The following is a 24,578-nucleotide window of genomic DNA, read 5'->3' as shown; positions in this document are numbered from 1 at the left end:
GGAATTTGCTGCTGCCTCAGCAGAGCCAGCCCTGAGCTGTGGCTCCTGCTGGGCTCCTCATCAAGGGCCCATTCCTCTGAGCTATCACATAATTAAGCCACATTTCTATTTCAAATGCCTGATGGAGTTTTCTTCCAAATTAGGAAGCACAGCTCCCCCCAGAATAGCCGTGGTTATCCTGAGAATGAATGGGTTTTCCTCTTCTGTGCAAGAATTTTGGGACTACTATGCTTTTTAGGGGCTGAACTTAAAATCACTAACCCTGAAAATGAACAGCATTTGGATTTAAATACACTGATCACTTATCACTGATTACTGATTGCTTTAACATAATTATCTTCCATTTCAAAATGAGAATTTATTTCATATGGGAGAAAAGGAGTTTTTCTCGTTAGGTGCTTGGGGTATTTTCTAAAATTTGAATTAAGAAATCCCTCAGTCCAACACGGCTTCAAACAAACATTCTTTCCCCTGCCACTTTTGGAACAACCCTAACCCCACACCGTTCAAACCAGGGGTGGACCAAAACAAATAATGTAGGAAAAACCATTCCCAGCATCATCCCAGAGCCAGAAACGTGGCCCCAGCCAGCTGTGCTGTACCTGCAATGTTGGAGACCCGGAATGCCTCCTGGTTCTTTGGTGTTTTGGATCGGTTCTGGCTCCTCTGCTTGCCCCCCGTGGAGCGGATGCTGCGCAGGTGCACCTCGGTGGCCTTGAAGAAGGCCACGGTGAAGGGCTGCTTGTTCTGGGGGCCGTGCCTCCCGATCAGCCCCGCCAGCTTGGGGTTGATGCTTTGTCCTGCAAGCATGGCACACTGGTGAGAAGGCCTGCAGCAGCTTTGGCAGCAGCCAGGACAGCACAGGGCAGAGCTGCTGCCTGCTCAGGGCACTCCTGGGAATGCCATCCGCCCTCCAAAGAGCTGGGCTTAATGGGCAAAGCTGCTTCTGGCAAGAGCAGCTCAGCACAGCTAGCTTCATTTTATATCTGTGTGTGAAACTTGCATTAATTTCTCCTACATATAATTGTTTTTCCCCAAATCCGCTTAGCATGAGCTTTTCCTGCATTCTTTAGAGGGGTTTCTTCAAGTTCACCAACCTATAATTTGAAGTGATCCTATAAAAGGAACCATAAAACTCAGCCCATAGGAACACTAAATTCCCACTGGAAGGTTATTAACTTAAAATAAAAATGCCTTGCATGAAATGCTGACAGAGTTCCAGATACACCTCAGCTGAGAGAAACAAATGTTTAGAGGCATTTTGCTTATTGTTGCATCTTGCCACCGCTATGCCTAATAACTTTGTACAAAATTCTGATTATCATCCATCATAATCATCATGATTTCATCATCATCCTTCATCTTGGGTTCTAAAATAATTTGATTTTTAGTAAAAGACAACTAGTAGGTTTCTCTGTAGAATTAAATCAATTATTTATAAAAAGGCAAGGAGAGGGTGGTAGTGGGAAATTTAATGTTTCTCCTTGTTGCTGTCAAGGGATGTCTGGATGCTGCTGTGCAATACAGAGCTGATATCCAGGATTATTCTGTCCCAGGCTACTGAATGCTGCTGCTAAATCCAAGTTATGGTTGTGTGATCCTTTTGCTAAGGCCAGAGCTGTGCCTTGTCATCCACAAATGAAGCATGTCAAAGGATAGCTGACACTGTCCTGGAGAAGCCCTGCAAGGCTACCTGGCCAGGGAGAGTGGGAGAAGGACTCTCAGTTCATTTATTTTGTATGATTTTTTAAAAATAGATTGTATTTGCTTAATGATTACAGATCATGCAACAGCAGATACAGAGGAAGGTTGGGGGTTGATTTATTTTGGTATTTGACTTCACTTAAAGCCTTGAGGATTGCCCAAGCATAAAGTGTTACATCAAAATCCTGCTGTGTTTACATCATATGATATTCAGTGCTTCCCCTGGCTGGGAATCATGAAACAGAGTCCCTGATTTCTGCTGGGGTGTGACACTCACCATCAATGCCTTCCACGGAGAGCTGCAGGCCAAGGTTGTGCTGGGGATTCACCACCCAGTGGTTACTGGTGGCAGTTATGTCAAACACCAGCCACCCTTCCTCTGCAGCCCAGATCGTCCTGGAGTCCAGCAGGAACAAATCTGAATCCCTGAAAGGAAAAGCAGAATTCTCAGTTAGCCAGGATTTCCACTGGAGTCTCCACAAACATCCTTTAGGCAGAGCTGGGCTGGTCTGTATTCCCCTCCAATCACCCTCAGGTGAAACTCCTCTTTTGTCTCCTCTCCTCTTCCTCTTCCCCTCCTCAAGGATGGGTTGAAGCAGAGCTGAGCTGGTTTGGGGTTACTTTGCTGTCAACCTTGAGCTCCTGATGCAACTTCAAAAAAACACTTGCCAGGCCCAGATCTGCAGAATTACTGTTTGCACATGCAAATCCCATAATTGGGCAGACAGTGCTGCTCATTAGCCTTTCCACGCACAATTTCCTGACTTTTATGCGTAACTGTAGTGTTGGTGCAAGCCAGCTGGAACACTGGTGTGCATACATTAACATATGTAATAGGTTTTTTTAAAAATTTGCTCATCTGTGGTTACAGATCACTGATTGAGGCAATAACCCTCTGCACAGTCACAGCTCTGCAGTGCTGTGGGTCACAACCTTTTTCCAATTCATTGCTTTGGTGTTTTTTTTAAAGGCCACTGTTGGGTTACTCTAGCTGAAGAAATAATATCAGAAAATGGAAAAGGTCCTAAATAGAGAGATTCTATTCTTTTGAAAAAGAATTATTTCAGATTTACAAGACATTTCTTGGCAAATTTCTGAGAAACTGAAATTTGAGAAAATACAGGTTCTGTAAAGGAAGGAGTCTTATCAGAAAAAAAAGGAGATAAAACTCAAATTAAACAAAAAATTGATGCTGTTGCAGTTGTTTTATAAAAAAATACTTTAAAAGAAGAACAAAGACACATGGTGGAAGTGTCTAGACAAGTCCTGTAAGAGCTGCTTTTGTACCTACAGTGAACAAACATGATAACTTGTTCAAGAGTAATTATATCCTTTTGAATGAAGAGCTATCCTTGAAAAACCCTTTAATCACATGCTCAAAGCTTTAAAAGGCCTTATGAATTTGGTCACTATAGATTTGTCAGTGCACATATGTATATTCAGCTTGGTTTACACAGTGCCTCTTGCTTGCATGAAACATGAATTTATCAGCAATGAATCTGAGGAGAGCTGTTGGCATAAGGGCTTTTGACTCACAGCTTTTAGTGATTCTTTCCCCTTTGACATACCAAGAAATTAGAAGCTTTTGTCCCACACAGAACAGGAATGGAGGGGTTTTTGCAATGTTTTTACTATTCATTTTTCCTTTCAACCTTAATGGGGCAGAGTGTGTAAGAGATGGTGCTTTCCTCTGTGAGCTAAGGGGTGTCACCACCCACCTCTGACTGTGCTGGCTTACATGGAATTAAATTTCTGAAATGAGTTCCTGCAGAGCTCAGGCTATGCAGGGAGAGGATTCTGTGTTTCCTCCCCAAAGCAGGACAGATTTGGGTACCCCATTTGGGTACCCCATATGCAGCCAGTGATGCTGAGGGTACAATTAGAGCTTGCTTTGCTTAAAAGCTCTGATTTGTGGAAGCCCTGCAGAGCTGGACTTGCTGCAACACCTCCTTGCCAAGGCAAAGGGGATCCTGTGGGAGTGTTCCAGTGGATGTTTGGGAGCCAAAGGGGGTGGCTCAGGAAGGGCTGTGGTGCAGCAATGCCGAGGCTCAGGGCAGGTGCTGGGAGCTCAGTCAGCTTTGCTCCCAGGAAATCTGAAGTTAAACAGGATGGGTAATCCCTGTCACATTAGTTACAGCAGTGCAAGAAGCTTGAACTCCAACTAGGGGACAAATCTCCTGGGGTTTCATCCCCACCCAGGAGCAGTGGCCCCGTTCCCACAGCACAGGGCACCTCCCACCCTTCCCTGTTTACAGCACACTGAACCAAACACATCCCAGAGGGGCCAGGGATGAGGGAGTTGCATGGATTGGCCCGTTCCAGTGGCTGAGGCCAAGTTTCCAGGAGAAAAGGGTGTTTTATTCACATAGTCCATTATTTAAGCATGGCCCCTGACTGGAACTCATGATTCACACAAGGTTTAGTTAACAGGGACTTGGCTTGCTTGGTTTTCTCCCCTTGTAGTTTGCAGGTTACAATCAGTAGCAATCATGATAATCTTTTTTTTGGTTTTAGCTACTGCTCCACTGCAGTATTATTACTCAGAAAAAACAGCCTTTAAGCTTCCCATGCTGACATGATGCAATCGGAGTAAGCAGACTACAAGAGGCATCAAGTACCAGGGTGAGTCAGTCTGGGAAATTGTATAATGCATTTGTTTTCCTGTAGTTACAGCAATGTGCAAACAATAGGCCTGGAGGGGAAGCCCGAAGTGAGAGAGATCAAAGAGACCCACTGAAGGGAAATGTACTTCCCACACACACTTGGAACATTTGGACCCCAAAAAAGCCCAGTGTCAGATGCCCTTTGGAGGAGTTCGAGCACTCCTGGGTTAGTGCTTTCTGCCCTGGCCCACCAGCAGTGGCCAGGGGTGGGATGCAGAACCTCACTGGTGTTGCAGGCAGAGGCTCCTGAGATGTGGCTCCTGTTCAGATGAAAAGAAACCTCTTGTTCTTTTCAAAAAGAAAACCTCCTTTAAGTGGAATGTCCTGCTCTCCAAAGACAGGCAAACAGCATTAAATCACCAGCTAATAGGCAGCCAGCCCTTGAGATATCCTTGTTGGACAAGACACAGTAAACACAGCAAAGAAATGTTGTTCTGCTAAGACTTAAACATCATTTATTCTGAGGGCTCCCATCTAATGACTTGTCACAGAAGGTAGTGCTGGTTAAGTGTAACTAATGTGGCTGCTCTGGGTTTTAGCTGAGATAAAGACCTGAGCCCAAAGAGAAAAGGTTTCTAGTGCACATCTCACTCCTGTACTTCACCTTCCAACTGTGTATTCACAGAGCACGTTCCTGGAGCAATGTGGGTGATGGCTCTGCAGCAAGGAGGCAAAAAACCCCTTTGGTTCCTTGGCCCTGCATTCAGTTCCTTCATTTTAGAATTTCAGTGCATGCAAGAAACTGTACCGTGCCTTTTTCCAGAGCAAGAGATAGGAAAGGCACATGATCTTCCTTTTACAGGAAAATTAAGCTGGGACATGGAAATGTTAATGTCTAGATTAGAGTTACATAAATTACAAAGTCTGGATCCAGACCACAAGTATGTTCTGTTGAGACCACATCAAAATGGCTCAGCGTTCAAAGAACTGACATCAGCGGGAGTGTCAGAGCTTTTAGCAATGATAAAATTTGGGGCTTTCTGCTAGCTTGTCTCAAGCATCGGGCTCTCAGTGGAGCCTGAGATGAAGACAGGAGGTTGGCATTTGCCTGCTGATGTCTTTGGTAGTGTCTCACACTGGATGCCAGACAGGAGAGTCACCTCCTGTTAGAAAGCACTCCCAAAAATTTGTCTACAGGTCATGTAAGTGCTGTGTGGTCTGTGAAACTTCCTGAGTGAACTTGTTTTCTGGGCTCAGGGGTGAGTAACAAGCACTGCAGCGTGAGGGTGGCTGGGCAGGATGCATGTGAGATCGTGTCTGGGAAGCAGCTGGAGCTATGGAGGTGGAAGGGCTGACCTGCCAAAGGGCTGATGGTGGTGAGGAAAGGGATCACAAATATTTAGTGAAGAGAAAAGGGCTGGAAGAAGTGAGGATTGTGGGGGTGAGTGCAGAAATAAGAGGAAAAAAAGTACAGATAAGGCAGGGAAGGTGTAGGATAAAGGGAATTGTTGCAACATGGCAATTCTAAAATAAGAGAAAGAATTAACAACCATGAAGCTTCGTGAAAATGTGATGTATGGCTTCTTTGATTTTTGCTGGGGTACTTTTTCAGTCCCAGGGATGCAGTTTGGTTTGAAGCCATAAACACTAGAAATATACCCAAAAATGAGAAGTGCTGCATCTGCCCCAATCACTTGCCTTGGTGAGCTGTGGCACGAGGAGAACACGGATGAAAACATGAGAGACAAAAATTCTGCATTGGCAAGGGATCAGGAGATAAAACTCTGCATTTATAGACTATAATGCTGTAAGGTCTACACTATTTTAGGACAGTCCTCCTGCCAAACAGTCCCTGCTTTTATGTCTGTTTTCTTCACTCACTGTCCCCATCCTGCTCGTCAGCCCTGTTATTTCAAGCTGCTGGTTGACAAGTGGTAGTAAACACTAATGAGCACTTCCAAGTGGGATAAAAATAAATGGGAAAAAGGACAGGCAGCAGCAGTGGAGGTGACTCTTGGCAATTTCCATTGCACTGTAAGACAAGATGATTTCTGTGACCAGCCAGCACTCTGTGCTGGGAGCAGCCCCCAGGCTCTGTCCTGACAGCAACAGCTCCTGCTGCCCTGCCTGCATCAGGGACAGGGAATCCCTCACCCAAAGATAACACCCCTGGCAGCTGGGCTGCCCTGATCCCTTCCTCTACCTGCAGGAATTCCAATATCAGTGCTTTAAACAGTAACCATACAGAGGCACCTTGCCACAGCCTTTGGATGGCTTTACAAAGGTGGGTTAACCCTCCTGCTTCTGTTTTAAAGTAGGAAACACCTGAGGCATGGATATGTTGAATTCTTATCGATTCAGCATGTAAAGCACAGTGTCTAAGGCAGGAGCACAATCCTCTCCTCTCAACTCACATTCTAACCCTAGAGGGGCTGTTTGGGTCACAGGCACAGGGCAAGTTTTCCAGCAGGCAGCCCAAGGACAGAGCTGGGGGAAGGGGGTTATTCACGTCCAGGTTTGAGCAGGTGGAGGGAGGAGGAGGCAAAAAGGGCATCCTGGCAGGGTGAGAGGAGATGTGGGGTTAGAAGACATCTGTTTGGATTAAAAACCTGCCGTATCCAGATTCCAGTTTGCTTGGTGTCATTGCTTAAAGTCAGCTGCAGCTGTCCAAAGACAAGCTTAGGAAAATATTTTTCAGACTTTCCTACTTTGAGAGGGCCCCAAGATCTCCCTGGGCCTCTCCCTGGCACGTTTGCAACACCCTCTGTACACAGACCTGATGCAGCCCTCCTCCCACACCTTCCCTTCCCTGTGCCTGGGATCCCTTGCTTATCCTTCCCTCTCCCTCCCCTCTGATAAAAGTTCTCCCCACTGATAAAAGTTCTCCCCATGCCCCCAGGCAGGAGCCACCAGCCAAACACAGCCCGGGAGGCTCTGCCAGGCGAAGGGATGTCCACAGCAGGAATTCAGTTTGCTAGAGGTGATTTCCAAGGATTGGCCTGAAAACTAGCTGTACTGGTAGTGAAACAGATCTGTGTAAATTCTGCTGAATCTAGGGGAAAATTAAATTAACTTTAAAATTGCTGCAGATCCTTAATTCTGCTTTGTGTGCTTCTAGTAGCTGTGTTGCCTTTCTTAGACAGTGTAGGAGAAGGGTAAGATCTAGATCTCAAAGGCTGATTAAAAGTGGCAATGGCAGTTTGTTACTGAGATGCAACATGTTTCCTAAACCTGAAGCCTGTTGTAAAAACAGTGCTGGGAGAAATGAGGTTATACACACATCTCTGCCACTTTCTGTACAGCTGTTTCTGCTCAGCATTGAAGGGCTGTTGATCAGGGCATCACTTACCCAAGGACCCACTGGAGTATGCAAAATGCCTCCTGCAGCTCCTCAAGTGCCTGTGAAGAGTTGTGCCTTGCTAAGTTCAAGATTTGTCAAAGGTTTTGCAGGCTGCAGTGGCTTTTAGTGAACGGTCTGAAGGAGAAAACCAGATACAGCTCTGTTCTTTGAGAGCTGCAGGATCTCTGTGCTCAAGTTCCCTTGCTGCTTGCTGAGAGATAAGTGTAGTTATTGACTGAGTTGCAGATAAGTCACCAAAAAATTATAATCAAAGTTATTGTCAGTATTTGTAGATACTGTCATGGTGCTGGGGCACATCATTAAATCCAACTGTGCTGTGTGCACCATCTCAGAACGATCACACTGGTACTTAAAAAAGCCCCAAAAAGAAGGCACATCTGCTTTATGGGTTGGGTAGGCCTAAGCATTTCTTAGACACTAGAATTACATGTTTCAACCCACAACATGGAAGCAGACTCCAGTGAATGGCAGAAAGGGGTCTGGAGAGGGGCTCAGGTTTGATCTGCTGCAGCAGTGGTGTAGTTTGAAGCTCAAGCTAAAGCGTTCCAGCTGCAAGTCAAACCCAGGAATGCATCCTGCAGGATCTGATTTTTCTGTAGGGCTGGTAACATGAGCATTCAAATCACTGCCTTTGAAGCCCGTGAAATCCATAATGGCCACAAAGTGAACATGTAACAACTACATTTCAATTACCAAAGGCTGGTCAAGTACCTGGTTTTATTCTCTCCAGTAACAAAACTCCCATCGACTTCAAAGGGGCTGGGATTCACTCTGCAGTGCAAGAGCTGGGTCCAATGAAATAGGAGATGTAACTCTGGGATGAGGTATTTCAGCTTCAAAAGGTGCAGAGAGAAAAGCAGGATCGAGCTCTGAGCTTTAGGGCTGCTCTACAGTTTGCATTTTTTCTGCAGCTCCAGGTTAATAACCTGAGGGGGATGCCCTGGCTGAGCACTGGGATCTGCTTTGCTCTCCCTCCTTTTCCAGGGGGAGCAGACTTGAGCAGCCCCTGGTTCCCCATGGCCACCTTCAGCTCCCACTGAGGAGGGTTTGTCACCACAAACCTGGACTGGATGTCCTGCTGCTCTCACCCTGCTCAAGTCAGGCGCTGCTTTGTAGAACGCCTTCCCAGGCTTTTAGGAGAGTGAGCCACGAAGTCCAAACAGAAGTCAGACATGAGTCACTGGACTTTGAGCTATGTACTTGAGAGCTTTGAGGCATGTTATACCAATTAAAACATCATCAGTGTTTGTGATATTTGGGACATTTTTGTTCATGAATGTACTTGCTTGCCTAAAGTGAATAACTGATGCTGTGTGCCTAAAGAATGCTATGCACTCCTTTTTATGGAGGAGATGTTGCCAGTTTGAAGAGCTTGCCTTGCAAGGAAAGATTTGGAAAAGTCAGAAAGAATATTTGATCATTAGCCTGATTTCCTACAAACACCTGTAATAATATCTTCAGTCTGACAGAGATGTAATTTCTGGCAGTCCAAAGTCAAGTGACATCTCATCTGCTGCAAAGGAAGGGCTGGGTCCTCCTTTTTGCTGCCAGGGTTGTTAGGTTGAGCAGGTGGATGGGGGAGAGGTTCTACCCTGCAAACACTTGAGCTGTTGAGGGGCAGAATTTCAGGAATAGTCTGCTGGGGGGTGCAGCTGTTGCTCTGGAAACACCTAAGCCTGTATTTTTCACTGACAATGAAGTGCACACAAGAGATGTTGCTGGTTAGATACCTCCGACCTGTCTGAACTCGTGAAGTCATTAACTGCTCATACCTCTGCTTTATGTGAGCTGAGGGCACCATCACACCCTCCAAACTGGAGGCTCTTGTGTGGTTTCACTGAAAGTCCTGCCTCCAGCACATCTCACAGAGGAAAATCTCTCCAGTCCCCCTCAGCCTGAGCCTTCCAGCTCGCCCTGTGCTGTGTGTGGCTCTGGGAGCTGTCCTGCTCTCTGCTGTGTGTGAGAGGATGCTGAGCTGCCCCCGGCAGCCTGGCAGGAGCTGCCGTGCCTCGGGCACTGCACAGCCTGGAGAATTTCAGGTTCAGGTCTCAAAAGGCAATTCCAGCAGTGCTTCTGTGTCAGGAGAGCCCTGGGAGAAGGCAGGTTTCCCTGCCTGCGTGGGGGGGAGGGTTTGGCTTTGTTTTGCTCTTGTTGCTAACAACGTCAGATGGGGCTGACTTTCCAGCAGCTCAGGATGAGACAAACAGCCAAGGAAGCATCAAAGTCAATGGGTGTTTTTTGATCAACACTGGAGAGAGTTTGTTTTCTTTCTCCACTTGCCCAATGACACACTGACTTGGATGACTGGGCTGTGACAGAGCCGGGTGGAAAATGTCAGTGGAAAAATGCAGAAAAAGAGCAAATATTTTTACAAATGGTAGTGACAATATTTTTACCTTTGGTCAATCCAAACCAACAGGAATATTTTTTTCAGGACAAGCTGTTCAAAAGTCACCATTGCCTGTGCCAAAATGTATGCAAAAGGGGAATATGCATGAACAGTCATTAAAAATAGTGTTGCTGTGGTGAATATGATGCAGTAAAATTGCCTCTAGTCTAGTGGCTGGAACATCTGTATAATTAGCAGGATTCCTCACCTCTTGCAGACAGTGGTTGATGTACATGCCCACCCTTTGCATACATTATTTTTTCCTTTAGGAATAGGAATTAGTGGAGGAGACAGTTTGCAGAAGCATTTGCTGCTCCACTCACAACTCTCCCCAGCAGTACCTTCCCATCCTCTCTAAACAAAGCTGTAACAACCTTTTGGAAGCACCACTGTAAAACTAAGATATCGGATCTGGTTCTGACTCTGTCAGTAAGATTCCTAATGGGCACCTCACTCATCAGGACCCGGGGGGGAACTTCCCTGGCATCTGATGAGGAAGGTCATTCACTCCAGAGCAGGCTCCTGGCAGTTCCCCAGTGTCCTGGCACACAGGTTGGTGCCTCCTCCTCTGCCAGCACATCTACAGTTTCTGCTCTTCCCAAGACTGGAAAGTCATCCCTGCAGGCTGGTACCTAAATAACCCACTGGAGAAATGCAGCACAGGGAGGCTGCTGCCTCTGGAATGGCCTAAGAGGGAATGAAATGAGATGCTTAGGGCCAGCAGGACATCTGATGGGTCCTGTGCACAGCTCTGGCTTGTTGCCTTCTCCTTTTAGGAAGACCTGGTTAAAGTGATCAGTTGGAATTACCACTGTTTGATAAAAATAGATTCATTTTAGCACAGTTCCCAAACATTGCAAATGATTGCATCATTAGAAATGCCAGGTGAACCATGAGTTTTAAGCTATAAAATCAGAATTTCAGATGTAGAAGAAAACACGCCAGTGGTTAAATATTTTTACCATCCAGCAAAGCCAGCAGAAATTCTCACCATTAAAAAAAAGTTGACAAGGTTTCCTGACATATTTCAATTTTTTCTGCATTTTTATTAGCTCTTATAAAACTATAAAGCCAGAGTCCTGATTATACTTTTCTTACCCTTTTGGACTTTCCACTTTTTAAATCCCTAGTGTTTCTCTTTTCATAAACCTAAACTAGAATTGTAGTATTATTAGCCCATATTTAGTAGTCCTAAAGAATAACTTCTGACTAGAATGTGATTGTAAATTCTTTTCACATAAATAAATGCAATCTCACTTTTGGTAGGATTTGTATGTGAAAGAAATATGTGCCAATGAAACTAAGTGCCTTTGATAAGTGGTTTGGGATTGCTGATTAATTGGAACTAAAACCAGATGAGAAAATTGAACATATGTTCTTATTCAAGTTCCCTGGAGGATTTGTCAGGGAGCTTGGCATACATTAATAATTGCTTGGAAGGGATTTAATAGCTCATCTTGTAGTTTTGCACATGCAAAACAATCAGTCAATATAAAAAGCATGGTGTCATCTGTCTTTGTTAATTAGGGAGCTCAAATGCCTTTGATAATAAGGGCTAGTAATTAAGCTGCAATTCCAAAGGAAGCATTTGGGTTTGCCACCTCAGAATCCATCAGAGGCAGGAGGAAGGGGGGAGTACTTCCAGAAATCTTGAAATATTCCCAGTTTATGATACTTTTTCTTCACTAGCACACGGCCAGGCTACTGAGTGCTCCCAGAGGCCAGAGCAGGAGTGCTGGGGGTGCTCCCTGGGCCACGGGGAGGCTCCCAGGGCACCTGTGCCCATGTCACAACACACAGGAGCTGCTGCGGCAGCATCGCTGGCATCCCCTGCACGCCCCAGTGCCAAACCCAGCCACTCGTGCTGGTGGCACCAAGACCTCTGAGAGCACTGGCTGTAACTCCCTGCAGGAACAGCGAGTTGTGCCCTCAGCAGGGTCTCCCTGTGGGTCCCTCACCTTCCCGGGTGCTCCTGCAGGACCTGGTAGACGCTGATCTGGAAGGTTTCGTTGTCGAAGCGCTCGCGGATGTAATCCTTGTAAATGCGGAACTCAGCCGCCGTCACCGCCTCCCCCTCCGGGATCCGCGAGAGATCAAACCTGAACTCTCGGTAGTGGCAGCGCTGGTGGTGAAACTCTCTGTCATGCTCCACTGAAACAGAAAACAGCCCATTAGGCACCTGCTTTGTTCCCCTTCCCCTCGCCATCAAACACGCTCAAGAGCTGCCACAACAGAAAAGGGCGGGAATATCTGATGGCAGCATCTCAGGGGCTGCTCAGATCACTACAGCACAGAGGAAATACCTGCCTCTATCTGGGCTATTATGGGCATACGTGTGTTTATCAGGCTCCCTTTGGAGCAGTTTTACAGTTGGCTGGCACAGGGGGCCATTGTGTTTTAATGATTTTTGGCAGCTTTGTGCTTGACAAGTGACTCTGGACATTTGCCACCGATAACGACTGAGCTGCTGTGGGAAGGAGCTGAGACAAACAGATGGGGCTTTTCAGGAGTGCTGGTTCTTGGCCTGGCTCTGCTCCTGACAATCACACACACACATACCCACACACTACAGACACAAATTCCAGCCCTTGAGGCTTTTCTTGCCAGTGACCCACATTTGGTGCCAGCTGAACTCATCACACGCTCATGGCTCTCCTCTGTAGGGTCAAATCTTTCGTTTTAAAGGATCTTTAGTGATCAGGGCTGTGAAGAAACTGTCCAAAGTGAGGACTTCCTTCCACCTCCCAGCCCTGCCTGTAAAATAACAAGTGCCAGATCCTCCCAGCCTGGTGCTGGGATGTGTGACATCCCACGGGGTGACAGGTCTGCCTGTCCCTTGATGGACATCCGGTGGTCCCGTGTCACCCTGCTCGTGGGACAGAAGCAGGGGTCAGTGTTGGGAGCAAACAAAGACTTCAAGCCTGTCCTCCAGCAAGGGGGAGGAGAGGTGTCAGTGCCCCAGCCCAACACATGAGGCAAGGCACCCTTCTTGGAACAAATTCCAAATTAAACAGACAAGTCAGACAAAGGAAAAGGGGGAAATGGAGGTATAAGGGGCTGAACTGACTCGCCCGAGGTCACAACGCATGACATTTTAAGAGCTGAGGTTTGAACCAGGGACTTCCTATATGTCCCAGTCCTGTCGTCTGTCCACTTGACCCCTCTGCAGCTTGACTGCACAATTCAAGTAGTTAGCTCTGAGATTTCCTTGGCGAAGAATATGTGTCTTTCTACAGGCCTGATTTTCTTCTGGCAGCAGCAAATCCATTGTGTAAATCCATTGACTTAAAGGGAATTACTCCTGAAAAAGAGGAGTTTCAAGCCCGGGTCTGGAAAGTGCTGTTTAAATTCACAGCTCTGCATGGTACGAACACAGAGCAGCCCTGGCCAGGGTGTCCCCATGGCAGGGACAGAGGGTGGGGAGGCTCTGGGAGCAGGGCTGTGTCCAAGCATGGAGCAGGTTCAGTGCTGCTTTGCTGGCTGAGGCTCAGCTGCTGGCCATGGACTCTTCCTCCTCTCTCACATCCCTTCTGTGAGGAGTCCAGTTTGCCACTGTGTGATTGCTGCTCAGGGAAATGCTTCAGAGCTCTTACTCATGGCTGGGATTCATCCTAGAGGAGCATTTTAGGTATGAAACCTCTAAGCTTTCCAAGACAAAGGTGGTTAAGTTTAGCGAATGGTTTTATGTGTTGAGCAGTCTCTGTTGCACCTCTACTAAAACATCTCAGGGGCAACATTTAGTGTCTCATACCCTGATGTGGAGGAATATTGTGGATATTCACCAGTGTTTGTGAAAGACTTGGCAGGCTACAACTACCCTGGACGTGCTAGCAACACTATTAGACAAGCCTCAATCCCTTTCCTCCAAAGTACTCCTAACAGAATAAGATATAAAGAGCATAATTTCAGTTTTAAAGGAATTTATCTGCAACTAAATTAAAATGGAATGAAAAATACTTTAATATGGAATCCCTCCTTTAACCACAAATGTAGAAGAATGAGTATAATGCTGTGTGGGTTTAGTTGCAGCTGTTAGCAGTAGGATGTACAAACATGATTTGCTTCCAAAGACATGGGAAGGCTGAATTTCCAGAGGAAGGTGGGTGCAGTTTTTCAGTACGTGTGTGATGACAACTACATCAACCAACACTGGCCTTTAGCTGCACTTTATACACAAGGTCTGACAACAAGCACATGAAGATGAAACTTTTTGGGGTGCTGCTAAAGTTCACAGCAATTCCCACTGCTGAGCCCTAGGAAAAATGTGTCATGTTAGTATGAAAAATTAACAGCCAGGGTCATAAAATAAAGAGCCCCAAAGTTTGAACTTTCCCATGCTTTGCAGATGTTTGGATATAGGGTTTTGGCCTGAGCCATCTTTAGTGTTAAAGCAAACATTCCTGTGGCTATAGTCATTAAGATCATGAAAATATGTGGATATGTAACTGAAGAAAGAATCCCAAGAAACCCTTCAACTCAGTGTTTATTGTTTTTCCCCTTTTTCTTTGCACTCTGGACCTATCTGCTGACCCAGAAGTAACAAATCCTTTCAGAACTAATTTATGAGAAACACTGACCCTGAATCAACATCTGTTAGATGACTGCAGTAAATCTTATTACATAATTAAACACCAAAATCTATGTTAAAATAACGTTAAGGGTCTGACTCGAACTCATAAAAGCAAGACTCTTCATTATGAAGGCTGAAATCCTATCCCTAAGCCATGCTGCTGTGTGTCGGTGCTTGGGAACATGTGGTACAGTGTATCTGATCAAGCACTTTTCGCAGACCCCTGTAATACCTTAAGCACAACAGCACGGGGTAAGCAGGGGAGCATTCAAGGAGCCTGAGTTTCCTGGGTTTGATGGGTGTTAGACCTTTGACAATGCTGCAACTGGGTCGTTTCCAGTTAATTACCTGAGGAGCTGGAAGGGGGAGAGTGGGGGAAGAGCTTAAAAAAAAGGCAAGGGGGAATAGTGGTATTTTAAGTGTTCACTGAAACAGTCAAGAGAATTGCTGCAGCTCTGGATGTGACTGTGGTTCCTCCATTGGATTTATAAAATCCATGATCCCTATGACACAATGACCATAAGAAGAACCTTTTGGTCATCCTTGAAGGACTTAATCTCAGCTGTTTGTTCACCATTAATGTTAAATTAATGTTAAATGCTCCCTTAAAACACATCAAACATTTTGAATGTTTGCTGGATATGCTTCACAGCCCTTCTGTCCACAGAACTTCAACTCATCTTTGTCCTAGGCTCATAGTTCTCACAAATCTACTACCCAAAGTCCTTGGTGAATGGTTTTAGCCCAGATGCTAATTTCAAACATTGGAAATTCCAGCTCACAATTCAAATGCCTTGGCAAGGCAGCTGCTTGGAGAGGAAGCCAAAGCTCTGGATGTGCAATCAAAGGTTGTAAAATAGGAAAAGGAAGAACACCCTTGAAAAATAATTCTGCTAGAAACAGACTGTGTGCCTTGACTGTGGGAAAACAGGGCATTTCCTCTCCTTAAACAACAATCCAAAGTCACTCACAGGTGATGCCTGTGTAAACATGAGCCTCTCCTCATTCTCAGAAGCAGTATTGCATTTTGGAGGCACAACCATTGCAGACAAATTCTAGCTTAATTTGGCCTAATTTAACAGAGGGCTTAATCTGGCTTAACTAAGAAGGCCTATTTTAACACAGGGCTCAAAAATTGCTGGTGTAAAATAACCCTTGGCATGGTGAGAGTGGCAGTTAATTGGAGCTATGGTGGATGAGGATCATCAGGCACTCCCTCTGGCATGGTCCTTGGGAAAGGTGGAGATGACGGGAGCTGGGAGCTGTGGGATGGAGGAGGCCATCAGATGCATGTGAAAATAAGCAAGACACCAAAAATCATGGGGGAACAATCAAGGAGATGCAGCCAAAACAAGGAATATCTCTGGGGGCTGGTGGTTATCAGTAGCTTGGCCACACCTGTCACAAATATGCAAGTCAGATCAGCACCTTTGAAAGTCTGGCCTTGCCTATCTGAGTAGCATCTGAGTGCTGCTCTATCTGACAGAGAGGGCTCCCAGCTCTCTGAAGTCCTTTGTCTCTCCAAGCCTCTGTTGTGGCCTGGTGGTGATGCAAGAGGAGGCAGGACACAGTTGTGCAACTGACAGGGATGGTTAAAAGCAAACAGGATGGGTACATGTGCTCAGGTGTGAAGCAGCCAGGTATCAGATCCAAAAATATGGGAAAGCTGGAGATAAAATGTCGACAAATACTGGGTGCTTGTTCTGGCGTGTGCTGAAGATACAGAACTTAAAAACATTAGCAGACAGGGATGAAACAGTGTGGCTGGTGATATTTACAACTTGCAGCAATGCAGTCAAAGCCAGTACCAAAAACATAATGTTGGACTGAAAAGCTTGAGGTCCTGATTTAACAGCCCAGGTGCCCAAACTTCCAAAGCAAATGACACATCAGCATAAAGCTGGGAACTTCAATTGATCCCACGTTTGGTCATTTTCACAGCAAAGTATGTTGAGGTTAGAAATAAACTAACTCCAACTCTTTGCAGCTCCTTTGTAAACCTCTGCTGGCCAGTGCAAAGCCACCCTGAGCTAATTCTGCAAGCCCTGGCTGGACCTTTGGGTTGGTGTCAGGGGTTGCTGGTAGCCAGGCCTGGCTCGTGACACAAGGATTATGGTGGGGCACAGCTTGCAGGGTTTTTATTTCTCCCCACACATCCCAGCTCAGCCCTGGGATTCAGCACAGCAGCACCATGCCAGCCACCAGCCCCAGGTGTTGAGCAAAGGACTGGTGAATCACAGCAAGACTCTTTTCCAAGAGTGACTGTGTTAAAAATAATTATTATTGAAGCATTAAGGAGCTTATCTAAATGCCAGGAAGGTCAATAGAAATCTTTTCACTAATTTCAATGGGTTTCACGGGAGGCCAATCTCCCTGCTTAGGTATTTTCACTCTCTTGTTTTCTGAAGATGCAAAAAACTGCTTTGCAGAAAGAAACTCAGCATCAGATGAATAGACTCCGTTCTCAGGTTGCCAAACTGGGAAAGCTTTGGTAATTCCACACCTCTTCCTCCCTGGCACATTTGGGTGATGCACTTAGAATATGCTTTGAATATATAAACAAGTAAAAATTAAATTTTCTTGTAAACGCTTTCACCTGATAATATGTTAATTGTTTTTATAAGGCACTTTGAGAGCAGTTGTCTCATTTATTGTAGTGCTTACAACAATTAGAGCTACTTGTTTCTCATTTACAATGGAAAAAGGCACCAGAAGGAATGTGCAGTAGGGTGTCTGTAACTTCTTCACTCCCAAAAAAGGCCAGAAGGGATTTGTAAAGGACTTTAATCTCAAATAGATTAAAGGTCCTGAATTCCTGACACTGAAAGATAAGTCAAAGGAAAATAGATTCCAAAAGACAACACCCCCTTGCCTCAGCCTCTCAGCCAGGCTGCTGCCGAGCCATCAGCAGTCGCCTCAGAAACCCCTCAGAGATTCGGATGCCAAAAAAAAGTCTGCCACGCTCTGGCATTAAGGTCTAGCAGGTTTTCAGAGCCACCTGCGTGGTCAGTTTAGAGGGTAGGAGAGTCTTTATCTGCTTTCTCTCCAGCAGCTGCAGAGCTACAGAAAATGGGCCCTGTTCCTTCAGAGGTGGCCGAGGGCCGCCTGGGTTGTCCTGAGATCCAGCAGAGTCTTATTTGAATTCTCCAAGAAAATTTACCTTTCCTTCCCTCTGTCACCACCCCCTGAGACCGAAGCCAAAGCCTCAGAAGCTCTGTGGCATCATTTCAGTGCAGAGACTGCCAGAAACCAGCTGCCCTGGGACCCGCTCCACCTGGGCCCCACCAGCCCTTCCTCAAAGGGAAGCTCCACTCCCACCTCCTGCCTCACCCTCCTGTCTCCCTTGGGAAGCGTATTCAACTGGAAACAAATTTCCCCGTTCCCAGATGACCTTTTTGGGTGGATCCTGTCCTGTCCCAGCTCCCCACATGCCCCAGAGCAGCGTGGCAGGAGGACCAGGGACCTCCCAGCACGGCGGGAGGGAGGCCAGGGCCACCCCTTGGGCCCGGGGCTTGTGAAATTGAGCTGTAAATTTTCGGGATGCCAAATTCGAGACCTCTTGATGGGCTTCTAATTAACAGGCATTAAATGTTCCCTCTATAAATTGCACTTCTTTGTCTCTAAATTGGTGGATAAAACCATGGCACTTATGAAATATAGGCCTTTTCTCCTTATGTTGCTGAGGCTCAAGAAGGAGGAAACCAATTAGGGGAAGGATCCAGCGGTCTCTGCAGCTGAAAGAGCCTACTGGGCTCAGCAGGACGCCTGATTGAGCAAGAAATGCGAGATCAGTCCTTATATTTTTCTGAGGAAAAGGGGGACTATAATAAAGATTATTGCAATAATGTCATGCCAGGCCACAGTCTGCGAAGGCACATGTTTCCCTCCTCATTGTGCTTGACAGCAAGAGTTACAGGGGCAGTGGCAGGAAATTTATAATGGCAAGAATTTGGGAATGCAAAGTTCTGTGATTGGTTTTCATCTGTTTCATTCTCTTGGCTTCGTGATTTACATGCTGACATTAGGCAGCTAAAGCAGCAGTTACAGAAATAATTGAAGAAATAGTTGAAGAATATAAATTGGGAGTTCTATAAATGGAGTAGAGCAAATGTCCTGGGGTGTGTGATGGGATATATTTTTAAATTTTTTTTAAAGAGTGATAAAAACAGTATTTGGCAGGCCTTTTACATGGAATAGCTGCAGCTCTCCAAGTCATCTAGAAGCTAGTGCAGGTTTTTGGAGAAACCTAAGGAAAAACAAATACAGACGATTTTCTGATCTGTGACATAAGCTTACTAGAAAAATAGCCTGTGGTTTTTCTATAACTCATTAATGCATCCCATCATGGGGAATTGCTGCCATCCTGCCACTTCTGAAAACACAGCCTGTCCTTGAGCCACAGGCTCAGCACCCCCAGATATTTGGGGGGCTCTGGGCTCATCTGCCCAAGCCCTGCCTGGATGCCTTGTCCCCGTGTGCCCTTTGCTGAAGGGGCTGCTCTGAGCCAGGGCAGAGCTCAGCAGGAGGGAACCTGCACCCAGCTGCTCCCTGCTCAGGGACCCATTTTACAGCCAGGTACAGGGAGGAGAAGGTGATAAACTGTTTCTTGCATGGTAAATTCAGCGTGTGCCAGGGCAAAGTCCTGCCCCATCCATGGGTGGAGAGCAGGATTAATGCACTAATTTCAAAGAAGATGAAAACCAGGCTCCATAAATCCCTATCCCCAGACTCAGAGGTTGGAAATTCTTTAGTGCTCACTCTGCAAAGTGATCTGGGGTAAGCATTTTTTTTGCTTCGACACGGAAAAAAAAAAAAAAAAAAAAAAAAGAAAAAACCTCTGGAGTTAATATTCTCCCTTTAGCCATCACTTCATTTTTTCAGCTTTCAGCATGGAGCTGGTATTGCCAGCAAGACCACCTAGCCACAAACCCAGCAGGGAGCTTCCAAAATTCTTCTGAACACTGACTCCTTGTTATAAATTGAAAAGTGGTAATAGCAACAGTGCATATCACATCTGTGCCAGGCTTCAGGCCTGGGAAGCAGCAGCCTCCCTACTGCAGAACACAACTTGGAAAGATCCTTTCAGTCCACACATGTATCAGCATTAGCCATTTCTTTGTCAACAAATCCCTTAATACGTAGCCTTTCTATCATGTACAGATGTCCAAAAAATAATGGAATACTGTAGTACAAGATTAAACACTTTAATGTCAGCATATGTGTTGCATGACTCTGAACAATGGTATCATTGTGCGTGTGCAAACAGCCGGGCGAGGGAAGATGGGTTTAATTATCTCCCAAACAGCAGCAAGTTCTTCCTGACTAAGTCAAACTTCAGCTAGCAAGGGCTGCTCAGGACAGAAATTGGTGTTTCTCCCTTCCTGGTGTTCCGAAGTTGGTGTTCTTCCAGTGCTGGGGTTAGTGTTGTACCCAGGGCAGGCAGGGATTCAAGCGTGGTGCGGGAGCCACCTGCTTCCCCAGGAGCCACGTGCCACCATGGAATGTGCTGTGGCGACCAGAGGATGCTGTGAGTCACCACATCCTCTCGCCCCATGTGTCACCCAGGAGTCCTTCAAGTTAAAATTCCCAAGTATGATCGATGCCAAAGGGGGAAGCAGTCACTGGGAAGGAAGGGACAGAGAGAATCATGCATGCTGCCGGCTGAATTCAGAGACATTCCCTGCTGGGATTTCTCTGCAGACACTCCAAGGCAATGCTGGATGGTAAAACCATTTCTTTTTAAAGAATGTACATGAAATATCTGGGCAGGTTAAGCACAGGTAATCCATTTTCCTTCCCGAGTGTACCCTGATGGGTGCCCGCTCAGGCTGTGGTTTCTCTGCTGAAAGCAGAGCCAGACGAGATGAAAGGTATTGTGAAAAATTTACACGTGGGACTGCTCTGAGAACACCAAACCCTCCTAATAGTAAACAGACTGATGGTGGTGTGACTCCTGGTGCTGTTTGCTGTGTCTGCATGTGTATCTGGGGAAAGCAAAGTTAAATAAGCAGGGAAGAGTTGTGTTTCTACAGAATACCTTATTCACAGCCCTGTCACGTGAAACACAGCAGCACATGGAGCTGCAATCCATCTGCAGCTGCTGTAATGCACTGAGGGTTGCTGTGGGATTTGAGTAGTGTGAGGGAATGGAGAATTCAGGGAGGGGTGACAGGGAAAAGAAAAAAAATGGGAGTTCATGAAGTTGTTGCTTTTGACAGACTCCCTCTATTTCTACCTTCATCCTCCTGGAATCCACTATAAGGAGATCTCCTGCAGAGCCTCCCTCTCCAGGCTCTCAGATCCTGTTTCTCTTCCTCCTTTCACAGCAAAGGGAAAGTGCTGACCTGGGGATTCACCCCACCAGCTCTCCCATTCCCAAAACCTTGTGGGTGGCTGTTTTCCAGAGAGACAAGCTGGGGACTGTAGTGATGCTGCAAATCCTGTGTCCCCCCCAGCTGGCCAGTGTTGTGGCCATCACAGATGTCTCGTGCTGGCTCTGGGAGCAGGGTTAACCCAGGCTGGTGTTCACCCCTGTCAGAGCAGGACTGTGTACCTGGAAGAGGGGATGCACCTGGCCAGCAGCTCCAAGCCAGGGGCTCCTGCAGCTCCTGCAGGGACCTGGGTGCACAGGGCAGGCTGGGGTGAGTGCACAGCAGCCTCAGTCCTGCTCCACACCCTGCCCTAGAAATGTCCCTGCAGCCAAACTGAGCAGTGAGCAAAAGGACAGGCAGAAGCTCATCATTGCTCTTGCTTTCTTTTCTCTGTCTGCACAACGTGGAATGACACAGCCTGAGAGCAGAGGCATGCTGCTGCCTCACACATCCCCAGATCCTCTGGGAGGTATGTGAAGATGCAGGAGTACATTTTTCTTTCCCCTCTTAGAGCAGAGATGATGGCTACATCACACTGCTCACTGACTGTAATTCAGGGGACAGCAAGGCTGCTTCCCTGGTGCTGTGGAATCAGGGAGCTGCATCTGGCCAGGCCAATTTCCCAGGAAAGCTGTGCCAGCCTGAGGTGTGAATTGCAAGTCACACATTTTGCCAGGGCATCCGAGGGTCACAGAGATAGTGGCAGTCTGGGGAGGATTCCTGATGAGGATCAGGCTGAGGTGGCAGCCACAGCACAGAAAAGGGAGGAGGAGAAAGCAGGAGGGTGATGGGTGTCTCAAGGGGGAAGAGGCTGCAGAGCACAAAGAGGGAGAAAAGTTAAGTGGCAATAAGGTTTATTGAGAAAAATAATCCCCCAGACCAGACTCTTGACAAATGGGGCCCAAGGTGCTTCCTGCAACCTGCTCTGAGACTGAGCAGGTCTCAAAATATCACTGATGCAAAAACCAGCAGCCTGCCCTGACTGCTTGTACACACGGAGCAAATGGAAACATCCCCAGGCCCGAGGAAGGAGAGACAGAGCTGAGCAGATCTGGTCAGAAATGAAGTGTATTCAGCTAGGGGAGATAAGAGGCAGTGTGAGAGACTGCTACAGGCAAACCTAAAATGGGGGAAAAAAGCTCACAGGGGAAGGACTTAAAGGAAAATGAGAACCTGCTGGGGGCACAGGCACCTCAATCTGGCATGATCAAAGGACATGCAAATTAAAACTAAATCTTGTTATACTAATTCTTCAATGCAATGATTTGATCATGCAGAGATGTAACAGGACCAATTTTTCCCCTCGCATTCCAGTACCTACACTGAGGTAAATAAGTCTTATTTGATAAATTAGCTACTATTCATAATAAGCAGCCTGAGTCAGTAATTTTGGGAAGGTCACTGCCTGAGCATCTCTGATGTGTTTACACAAAACAGACAGAAATGGCTAAAGGTACCTCTGGTGTCTGGAGAGTGAGCTCCAAATCTTCCCTCCAGGGCCAAAAGGACTTCATGAAACTTTTATGCTCATAATGTGATACTTTGAAGTTAAGATGCTTATATGTTAATTATCTTCTACAACATGATTTTTTCTAAGCTGCTCTCTGTTTTTTATTACTATTGCAATATCATTATGTAGCATAAAGTTGCTTAAGACAGCAAAAGATTCAACACTTGGAAAACTGATAGAGAAAGAAGGACTGGATTCTGGACTGGTACAGCTGGTTTAAGGTATTTTAGAAGTAAATGAAATCAAATGAGAATTTATAATCCTTCCTGAGGTCTGGATTCCATCAGACTAAACTCATTAGGCATTAAGGTGCAGGTGCAGCTAAATAAAGGATTGTTCTGCTTTTCTTAATGCCATAGATTCACATCTTGAGTTCAAAATAAAAGTCTTTTAAAAGCACATGTATATGTTGTGCATCTACTGGCAACACTTGAAAGGGAAAGCTCAGCTGATGGAATCTTCAAATGCCTCATTTTTGCCAAAAGAATGTGCCCATTTCTGCACCAGCTGTGCTGAGGGACACGAGTGGAGAAGTGACTGGACATTGGCCTCTTAAGGCTTATTCATTTCATTTGCATTAGACTTCCTTTCATCTACTGAACAGCTGCCCAAATAAATAGCATAAATCTAATTAATCCGCCTTTAATATTGTATTGCCACAACAACTCCAGCATCCCCCCAAATGCTCAGGAGTGTGGGCCTACACCTGCACAGGCTGCCTGGGAGGAGCATGGCAGGAGTTGCAGGGAATCCAGCCTTTCTTGTGGTTTACTGGGATAAAAGGAAAATAATTAAAAACCTGTTTCCCAGGTCTGAAGCCATACGACTTGCTGGATTTCTCAGCTGAAATCCCAGATTCTGGTGCTGTTGAGAGAGCAGTTTGTGGGATATTACAAAATAAGCAGTAGATATCAGGCATGAGGCCACCAGATAAGGATCTCAGCCTTTGATTGTGATCAGCAAAATCTCAGCTTGGAATGTACACACTGAGCTGTGCCCCAAGACCACGACCAGCTGGGCCTTTCGAGCTTGTCTGTGCACTGACAAACATCTGCAGCTCTGGGCCAGGAGAGCTGGGAGATTAGGGGACAACAAAATATTGAGGGGAAAGGTCCTGCTGCCCAGAAGGGAAATCCCTGCCAGAGCAGGGCTCTCCTTGCACCCAGGCTGAAGCAGCCACTGCCTCTTTCTCAGGTGTTCTGTATGTGGGAGGTCCAGGGGTATTAACACAGTTTATAGTTATTAAACAGAAACGAAGTATTTGGAGGCATGTTTTGGAAAATAACCATTAGAAACTTCAGTTAGTGCTTACAAAGACACTGTGGAGTGCCCTTCCTCATGCAAGTGTGACTTCATGACCTAGTTCACATTTTTCTTTGAGATCATCATGTTTCCTCTGTGCTGCCAAGAGAGGCGAGCTCAGGTGGGGCACTGGGTTTGGGACACGGGACCTGGAGAGGAGGTCACTGCCTGGAATGACCCTCCCTCCAGCACCACACACCCTCTCGCTGTCCTTTAGCCTGTGATGGGACTCATAGCTCATGCACAGGAGCTTTTTGCTTTCTAGGAACATTTGCTGTGCAACACATTTATTTTATTGAGAAATAGGCAGGCGGCTGTTTGCTCTTTATTAACTCTATACAGCCCTCAGAGCTATGAACATTGAAAACCTGGGGCTAGCTGACATCCACATACACTCCTGTTTGCAGATGTAAAATGCTAGTGTCTCAGAGTGATGGCAAGTTTAAACTGTTATTTCAGGCATGTCCTCAGGAAGATAAACATGATATATTCACGTGCAGGGCATGGGCACGTGTCTGTCCCCTTTACACTCTAAACGTTGGTGGCCCATGCCCCAGGCATAACGGCATCTGAGGGTGAGGCAAAGATTTATTTGCAGTTTAATTCCCACCCACGATCCCTTTTACACAAGAGGAATTTTCTTTTGGTAGAAGATAAGCCCATCAGTGACATCAGCAGCACCTAGCCCTGCATACCATAGCCCTGCTGGATTCCTGACACCCAGCCTCTCACCAGGGCTGGGCCATGCAGGCCTCCTGAGTCAGCCCC

At 46.3% G+C, this 24,578-nt stretch overlaps 1 protein-coding gene across 1 annotated transcript in view; it reads right to left on the bottom strand.

Annotated features, from left to right (window-relative positions):
• Positions 1 to 24,578, bottom strand: part of BMP7 (bone morphogenetic protein 7) — a 39,510-nt gene that overhangs the window by 2,579 nt on the left and 12,353 nt on the right. Inside the window, exons 3-5 of the mRNA XM_041478402.1 lie at positions 12,016 to 12,208; positions 1,982 to 2,130; positions 603 to 800 (exon numbers count right to left, since the gene is read on the bottom strand). Coding sequence (XP_041334336.1) covers positions 603 to 800; positions 1,982 to 2,130; positions 12,016 to 12,208 — 540 coding nt within the window. The remainder of the gene's footprint in view (positions 1 to 602; positions 801 to 1,981; positions 2,131 to 12,015; positions 12,209 to 24,578) is intronic.

The sequence above is a fragment of the Pyrgilauda ruficollis genome, unplaced genomic scaffold (genome assembly GCF_017590135.1).
Source record: "Pyrgilauda ruficollis isolate IOZ18807 unplaced genomic scaffold, ASM1759013v1 scaffold45, whole genome shotgun sequence".
Classification (NCBI taxonomy): Eukaryota; Metazoa; Chordata; class Aves; order Passeriformes; family Passeridae; genus Pyrgilauda; species Pyrgilauda ruficollis.
The sequence above is the reverse complement of the archived record's forward strand: the minus strand, read 5'-3'. Positions and strand labels throughout refer to the sequence as shown.